Source organism: Salvia miltiorrhiza, chromosome 1 (genome assembly GCF_028751815.1).
Source record: "Salvia miltiorrhiza cultivar Shanhuang (shh) chromosome 1, IMPLAD_Smil_shh, whole genome shotgun sequence".
Taxonomy (NCBI): domain Eukaryota; kingdom Viridiplantae; phylum Streptophyta; class Magnoliopsida; order Lamiales; family Lamiaceae; genus Salvia; species Salvia miltiorrhiza.
Genome location: NC_080387.1, coordinates 21,668,705 through 21,677,911, shown reverse-complemented (window position 1 = coordinate 21,677,911; position 9,207 = coordinate 21,668,705). Strand labels below are relative to the sequence as shown.

The 9,207-nt window shown below is 41.8% G+C and overlaps 1 protein-coding gene across 1 annotated transcript; it reads left to right on the top strand.

The window, feature by feature from the left end:
- On the top strand, nucleotides 1-4,020 carry LOC130997947 (uncharacterized). The gene has a single exon (XM_057923416.1). The coding sequence runs from the start codon at nucleotides 1-3 to the stop codon at nucleotides 4,018-4,020; it is 4,020 nt and encodes a 1,339-aa protein (XP_057779399.1).
- Nucleotides 4,021-9,207: the final 5,187 nt, after the last annotated feature.

Below are 9,207 nucleotides of genomic sequence, written 5' to 3'. Positions count from 1 at the left end.
ATGGCTTTTCATAATTGCCCTGCTTCTTTTTGGCGTTCTTTGAATGTGGTTCCTTGTCATCAGAACTCCAGAGTTGATATGTGTTCGAATATTTGGGTGTTCGTTCATCCTGTTGTTTCTGTCAGAATTGAGTTATCTACTGATCAGGTAGTTTTATTGAGTTGTGTTTGGCTTCATCATAACTTTAGGGTTGCTGTGGTTCACGGCTCAAACTCTCATATTGAACGGCGCACTCTGTGGCTGGATTTGCTGAATTATTTTGATGGTCAGACGGTTTTCATTGGTGATTTCAATGCTGTTAAGGGAGCTCATGAACGGATTAGCATCCGTCTCCCAAATGCAGCCGCCTGCAGAGAGTTCAACGATTTTATTGCTGCTTCTGGGTTTGTGGAACCCCAGACTTCTGGTCTTCGATTTACTTGGTCGGGCCGGAGGTTTATGCCTTCTCATGTTGAGTCAGTTCTTGACAGGGCAATTGTTTCGAATTCTTTTTCCGATAACTGGCAGTCTATAACGTCACATGCTCTTCCCCGTGTGACGTCTGATCATGCGCCATTGGTGCTTATTTGTTGTCAAGCCCAGCAGACTAGTCGTCGTTTCTTCAAGTTCTTACATATGTGGACTAGTCATCCGGATTTTGAGAGTTTCGTTGAAAAATCTTGGCGGAACACGGTGGACACGCGATGTCCGATTTATAGGGTTATGTTTAAGCTTAAACGGCTGCGAAAAGAGTTGCAAAATTGGAATAGATCTGTCTTTGGGAATGTTGATATTTCAATCGCTACTGCGCAGCAGGAGTTATTGGAGATTCAGGCTCAGATTTCACAGGAAGGGTATACGGATGCGCTTTTTGACGCTGAGGTTTTAGCTCAGGCGAAAATTAATGTGTCTTTATCCAGAAAGAGTAGTCTGCTTCGTCAGAAATGTAGAGTCAAGTGGCTGCATGATGGAGATCGGAACAACTCGTTTTTTCACTCCCTGCTTCGTTACAAAAAGAGATCTTATATGATTGCCCATCTTGAGATTAATAATAAGATGGTTTATGATCAGGAGGAGATTGGTGGTCATATTGTTCAGTTTTTTACTAGTCTCTTTGCAGAAGATCAAACAGCTGAGGTGGATATTGTGCAGATTGAGGCTGTTATTGAGCACACGGTTTCTTCGGCTCAGAATGCCTTACTGTCTAGGATTCCTGATCAGGAGGAGATTACTGCCGCGGTTTTTGACATGGATCCACATAGTGCTGCAGGTCCGGATGGCTTTTGTGGTCGGTTCTATCATGCTTGCTGGAGTATCATTAAGCAGGATATCTGGGAGGCTGTTAGGAATTTCTTTGTGGCTTCCTATCTTCCGACAGGTTGCAACTCCAATACTTTGATTCTCATTCCGAAGAAAGAGACGGTGAATTCAGTTACTGATCTGAGGCCTATTGTGCTTTCGAATTTCATTTTCAAAATCATTTCGAAAGTTTTGGCTACGAGGCTGAGCGGTGTGGCGGCGGAGTTGGTCTCCAAGCATCAGTTTGGTTTTGTTAGAGGTCGTTCCATTCATGACTGCATTATGCTTGGTTCTGAGGGGGTTAACTGCCTCAAGCGTTCTCATGGGGGGATTAACATGGCTTGTAAGATTGATATCAGAAAGGCTTTTGATACCTTACGTTGGGATTTTCTTCTTAAGGTTTTGCGAGTTGGAGGCTACTCTGAAACTTTCATCAGATGGATTGATATTATTCTTCGTTCTGCTAGACTTTCAATTCTTTATAACAACAATCTTTGTGGTTATTTTCAGTGTTCTAGAGGCGTCAGGCAGGGGGATCCTTTGTCCCCAATTTTATTTGGAATTGCTGAAGATGTGCTCAGTGTCCTCTTCCAGAATTGTGTTGATTCTGGTAATCTTGTTCCAATGAAAATTACCAGAGGTACTGCTTTCCCTACTCATCTTCTTTATGCAGATGATATTTTGGTGTTTGGTCGTGCAACGACTGCGAATGCTCGAAAGATCACTCATATTTTTGAGTTTTATGGCTCTCTTTCCGGTCAGATCTGTTCTATGGAGAAATCTCACGTTTATTTTGGGGACAAGACTCCTAACAGGTTGAAACGTCATATCATTAATATTTTGAAGTTCAGGAAGGGATCTCTGCCGTTCAATTATCTAGGCGTGCCTATTTTCTCTGGCCGGGTCAAAGCCTCTTTCTTGCGTGCAATTCATGATCGGATTATTCTCAAGTTTGCTAGATGGAAGGGCATGCAGCTTTCTATGGCTGGTAGAATTTGTTTGGTGAAGTCTGTGATTCAGAGCTCTATTACGCATTCTATGATGGTGTATCGTTGGCCGAGAAGTCTCATTAAGGAGCTGGATTTGAAGTGTCGGAATTTTATCTGGACTGGCGATGTCTCCAAGAGACCCAGCTGCCCGGTTCGTTGGGCGAGGGTGTGTGCTATTAAGGAGGAGGGTGGTCTTGGAATTCGTTCATTTGATATTATGAACAAGAGCTACTTGATGAAGATGGCGTGGAACATTATTGGTGGGCATAGTTTTATTCATCAGATTATGCGCAGTAGATATTTGACGCCGCTTTGCCGTCCTACCAAGGCGGCGGCGTCTTCGATCTGGTTGGGCTTGAGGCCGGAAATCACTGAGTTAGTTGATGACGCTTATTGTTATGTGGGTGAAGGAACTTCGATCAATTTTTGGATTGATGATTGGCTTGGTTACTCTCTTGTGAAGCGCTGTGGTGTCCCGGATTTTCTTTTGCAGACGCTGACTTGCTCAGTGGCGGATTATTTTTATGAAGGGATTTGGCATTTCACTCAAAACTTTATAAATGTCTTCCCAGAAATCGTTTGTGATATCCTGCTTCTTCCTGTCGGGGAGGGTTCGGATGATAGGTTTTGGAAGAGTTCTGTGCATGGTACGGTCTCTGCTGCCGCAGCTTTCTCAAAACGCTGTCATGGGTTTCCTTATGTTAAGTGGGGTTCTTGGATTTGGGAAAATTTCATCCCGGCTCGACGTTCGTTGCTTTGTTGGAGGCTGATTCATAACCGTTTACCTACTTTTGATTGCCTCATTAAGCAAGGACTGATTATGCCTAATTTTTGCTGTTTTTGCTATAGGAGTGGGGAGTCTATCGATCATCTTTTCTGGCAATGCAGCGAGCTTAGACATGTTTGGGAGGAGTTCCTAAACTGGTTTAATTTTAATGGTGAGCATGTTGATATCCATGGTTTCTTAGTTACTGCATGGAATCATAAGCCTAGCTCTCAAGTTCTGACGTACTGGAAGGCTGGTATTATTTATCTTCTTTGGGCTATTTGGCATCAAAGAAACGAGTGTGTGTTCAAAGGGAAGGTTTTTAGCAGGCAGCGTTTGCTACAACACATTAGGATTACTTTTAAAGAAGTTGAAGCTAACTTCAGCAAGTTGGGTTGTATGAATAACAGTTGGTCGGATTATTTGATTATTAGGAGGATTGGGGTGGCGTCTAAAGCCTCGCCGCCTCCTATTTTTGTGAATGTGCATTGGTGGCCTCCGATTCTACAGTGGATTAAGGTCAACACTGATGGCTCTGCTTTGGGAGCTCCGGGGAAGATCGCTGCTGGCGGAGTTTTTCGGGATAATCATGGTTGTGTCCGTGGGTGTTTTCATCAAGATGGTGGCAAAGGGTTTGCCTTTGAAGCGGAGCTTCTTGCGGTCATTCTCGCGATTCAAATTGCGCATGAGCGGAACTGGCGGTTTTTATGGGTGGAATCAGATTCTACTTATATTGTGAATCTTTTTGGAAGGCGGGATTATTTGGTTCCGTGGCGCTTCGTGGCTGCTTGGAAGAAGACCTTGGGTTTGCTTAGAGATTTCAACTTGCAGGTTACTCATATTTACAGGGAGGGCAATAAGCCGGCAGATATTATGGCAAGCGAGGGAGTGCCAAATGGTTGGTGGCTCCATGCGATTGAGGCTATCAAGACGGCGGTTGGTCTTGACATGGCTTCTCACAGCCACGTTCGTTTACGTTATTTATGAGTTTTGGTTGTGGTTTGGCTTGCGCTTGGGTGGAGCGATTCATCTTGGCCCTCAGTTTTGTTTGCTCTGCGGTTTCGAGGGGTCACGGCGACAGCGTCTTTCCGGCCATGTACCCGTCTTATTCTTTTCTTTTATGTTGTTTTGTTCCTTTTCTGTGCTTTTGGGAGCCGGGATTTTTAAGGGGCGATGGTTCGGCCGGAGCTTCTGAAAATTTTCAAACTAAGCTTCTTAGGCACCTTTTCTTAAACGAGTACTCATTTTCCTCTTGCTGAGGTTTTAATGAGGCTCGGCCCTTAGTTTGCTCCACTCTGTACTCTCAAGGGTTTTGGTTCTGCCGTCTTTTTTCTCTTTTCCTCTTTAATAAAAATTTTATTTAAAAATATATATTTTTCTTTTACTGTGCGTTCTAATTGTGTACTGAAGAACAACAAACTTAACTGTGAGATGTTAAGTTAACTTTTTAACACATAATAAAGTTATCCATATAAATTGGAGCTTTTTTAAGTTCGTGCTAAATTTGAATTCGGTCAACGGGTGATATTAAATGCATTAACCCAAAATACTCTCGCCTTCCCACCGAGCTGAGGCGGGGCAGTGGGGGCAAAGAGGAGATAAGGAAAACACGAAGGAACAAAACGAAGGGCACCCCGGAGGGGGCGGGAGGCAGCCCAAAAACCCGCAGGGCGCAAAAAAGCAAGACAGGGGCACAACCAGACGGACAGAAGGAAGGAAGGGAACGGGAGAGGGAAAAGAAAACAGAAGGAAAAGAAGGGATTAGGTTTATTGAAGTAAAAGGGGTTAATTAATTTAAATTTTATATTTAAAATAATTAAAATAATTTTATTATTTTAATTAAATTTAAGATTTAATTAATTTAAATTTTATATTTAAAATAATTTAAATTTTATATTTAAAATAACTAACTACAAATTTACAAATATACTTAAATAACTAAGAGCACTCCCAGCAGAAATTTCAAAATTATGCTCCTATATTCCTCCCTAAAGCTTCCCTATATAATTTTAGGATCTCGATTTTATAAATGCATACACCAGATCTCCTATTTTCTACATAAAAACAATAATTATGTGTGGGCCTTACTAATTATAAGCTTAAAATAAATTTAGGGTGGGTTTAAATTTAAGATTGAATTTAGGTAGGTGTAAATTTTTTTGTGGGCCCCATCCAATTTAGGGGATCTGTTGGATGCATTTTTTTTTATCTCATTTTCAATTGTTTTAGCCTAAATTTAGAGTTAGTGATGCATTTAGGTGATCTGCTGAGAGTGTTCTAAACAATAGCTCCTTAATTCCCGTGCCCAAAAGGAACGCATCAAGCTCGGCGGGACTGAGGGAGTAATAATCTAGGCGGCAGGGTAGCGTAGGTCCGCCCCTGCGCATGAACCCATGTTTTTCTCTAGATTATGTTTTTCTTTAATTATCACAACATAATATACTAATTTAAATATTGGGATTTTATAATAAGATATGAAAAGTAATTAACATCCAAATAAGTCACTAAAGTAAAGAAAAATTGAGTTAAACAACAACAAAATCAAGTATGGATATAAGTGCTGGAACATAGTCAGCTTCAAATTAATAATCCACAACTGCAGACTTAATATAACTAATTTAAAAGGGAATTCAAAACAGAATGCATTCCTCGTCCACTACCTGCACAGTTGATCCATCAATAAAACACCATAAGAAACGAAATGATGCAGCCCAAGATTCGTTGGTGCAAGACCCATACCTTAAAGAGGGCACCGGTTCAGACCCATCAAACCACGACGAATAAGAATAACCATAGTCGGAAGATGGGACAGAATAATGCGCCAACAAAGAATAGAATGGCGAACCGGGATGAATCTCTCCCAGAGCTAATCCCCCCCCCCCCAAATCACCTTAGGATAACTATGGCAACTAGAAGAATATGCTAAGGCAGACGCAATGTCACCACGAACCAAAGGTTTCCAAAACCGAGAATCACAGTCCTCACCAATAGGTAAAATCAGAATATCATAAACAATGTCTGGAACTGAATAAAGAAATCCTCAGAAAAATGCCAAACACCATCAAAATAATAATCCTCAACAAAATGATTCAAAAACTCATGTATAAAATGAGGCACATTAAGCTTATCAACTAACTTGTAATCCAACCAGTCATCTTTCAAAAAGTAGGTAGTAGAACCGGACCCAATGTAAGAGTACGAATCCTACACCAACTGAGCAACATTATCACGAACACCAGTCCACACTGAGGAGGAGCCCAAAGAATACTTAGCATAACCAAAATGGGAACGCAAGACGAAAAAGCAAAATCAGTCCCCTTAATCAACTTCCAAGCAAGCTTCATCATAAAACTTTTATTCATAAGAGAAAAAGATCTGAGACCGAGCCCTCCTTCAGCACAAATAGCACAAACACAAGACCAATTGACCAGACAAGCAGGATGCTTATCAATCATACCAATCCAAAGAAAATTACGACATTTTCTATCCAAATCGTATATGAGAAACTTAGGCCAGTGGTTACCATCATCGAATGAATCACCGAACTCTGCACGACCGATCTAATCAAGCAAAGCCTTCCCGCCATGGAGAGTTGCAGACCTTTCCAGCGCGAAAACTACTGAACAATTCAATCATAAATAGCTGTAAAATAAGCCGCACGAGATCTACAAGTAAAAATAGGCACTCCCAAATACGTAACAGGCAGCTAGCCCATAGCAAAACCAAGTTCACGAGTGACATTACGCTTCATCGAAACCGAAAACCCCGAGGCAAAGAAAATGTGGGATTTATCAATTCTACATATTTGACCAGACAAATCCCCATAATAATCTAGAATCTCCTTAATTTTTCGCGCATTCTTCAAAGAAGCTTTGCAAAAGATTAAGATGTCATTCGCATAAAACAAATGAGTGGGAAAATAAGTTGCCCTGCTGAAACTCATAGGCTCAAGATGGCGCGACTGCACACAGTTCAAAAAAAAGATGACTAAGCACATCCTCAACAATCCCAAATAAGATAAGAGATAACAGATCACCTTGCCAGACTCCCCGAGAACAAGCAAAGCAACCGCTGAGTTTGCCATTATAAAGAATCGAAATCCTCGTCGATCTAAAAATAATAGAAATCTGACGGATAAAATCCTCATGAAAACGATTAGCCCGGAGAACCTGAAGGATGAAATCTCAACTCATCGTATCAAAAGCTTTGCAAATGTCAATTTTGCAAGCAATATTCGATCCACGGCCAGACCGACTCATACAATTAAAGCCCTCAGAACCAAGCACAATGCAATCGTGGATCGACCGACCACTGATGAAACCAAACTGATTAGGGGAAACCCCTTCCGAAGCTACAGAATTAAGGCGAGAGGCCATAACTTTCAAGATAATCTTGAAGAAAAAAAATTGACAAGATAATGGGACGAAGATCCGCAACAGTCTCAACCGACTTCTTCTTAGGAATAAGAATCAATGTGCTAGCATTGCAACCAGACGGAAGATAAGAATTCAGGAACAATGCACGGACCACAATAATAACATCCCGTTTAATAATAGACCAACAACTCTGATAAAAGTGACCAGAAAACCCATCAAGACCAGGAGAGTTGTTAACATCCATACCAAACACTGCAACAACAATCTCGTCGTCCTCCGGAATTCCCGTAAGCCGAGCATTCTGCACATAAGTAACCCAAGGATCAATAGTGGCCTCAAGCTCCTCCAAATCCACACTCCGCTGCCTATCCTCAGTAAAAAGGCTAGAGAAAAAATCAGTGATATGATCTTCAAGAACCTGAGGATCATCGACAACCTCATTTCCAATTCTCAAATGGCCAATAGGATGAGCCCCACTTCTGAATTTAATCATATTTTGAAAGAAGGCCGAATTACGATCACCATCCGCCAACCAGTTAGCACGACTTTTCTGCTGAAGAAGACTGTTATTCCTCGAGAGAAGAACATTGAGAGAAGCTTGTGAAGCAACTTCCTCATCAAAACATCCGTGTACCCTGAAATCAAAATGTGAGTCTGAATATCCAAAAAAGAGCACTGACCGTCTTCAATGGCCATATGCACATGATCGAAAATCGTATTGTTCCAGAGGCGCAAAGCCCCGTACAGGCGGCGTAGCTTAAACATAACCCGAAAGATGGGACAAGTAACATCAACAGCCTCACCCTAAGAGAAAGCCACCATACTATGAAAGTTAGGATGCAACACCCACATATACAGAAATCTAAAAAACCTCTTCCTTGAAGTAGTTGCTAACGACACTGAAATACTATAGCCGAATAATCGATCTAGAAAGAGCATGAGTATTGATGGAATCCCAGGAGCTAGCAAAACAAGGAGAAAAGACAGCTCTGTCAAGAATGGATTCAATGTGTCGGGGTAGGAAACGCCGACCAGACCAAGTGTAGCGCAAACCGGATGTGGGAGACTCCAGGAACCCCGTAGCATCAATAAAATAGTAGAAATCCTGACACGAACTACGAGAAGGCCGCACCGTGCTAATTCTCTCTCTAGCACCTTTGGCCGCATTAAAATCCCCAATAAAAACAGTGTTCTCACTAACCAAAGCAAGAAGATCAGTCCAAAGAGAACGACGTTCAATCGGATCATTCGAACCATAGATCACTGCCACCCTAAAGGAACGATTATGCATCATGCAATCCATCACCACCGCTTGAGGAGAGGAAAAAACACACTAGTGCCCACCGAAGGGTGAGCTAATAACCAAATATTGGAACATTGAGGTAATCTGCAATTATGATGGCGAGGCTTCATATCAAGGATGTCCAAAAACTCTGGCGAATTTTGTGAAATCTGGACTTGGGCGCAATAAGACCAAGAACATTATGGAAAAAAGAGCGACAGTACTCCCTAAGCAAACGTTTAGAATCGTCCGTCAAACCACAGACATTCCAAACGATCATGTTCATCGAAACTTAAAAAAGGTCGTAGAGTGGGTCTCACCCAACTCTACCTCATCAGCCCAACTCTTAGTCGAAACATTGTTCATAGCCCTAAAGCTATCACGGTCTCCACGTTCCACAACATAAGCACTCGGCTTATGACCAATATCCACATATTTTCGAAGTCTAGCTTTTATGCTCTCCTCCTGCTGGCGTAAGGCTTTATTATGATTACGCACCACCTGCTCATTCTTAGG

Bases quoted from the DNA above. Each gene is read 5' to 3' on its own strand.
- LOC130997947 (XM_057923416.1), top strand. From the start codon at position 1: ATGGCTTTTCATAATTGCCCTGCTTCTTTTTGGCGTTCTTTGAATGTG.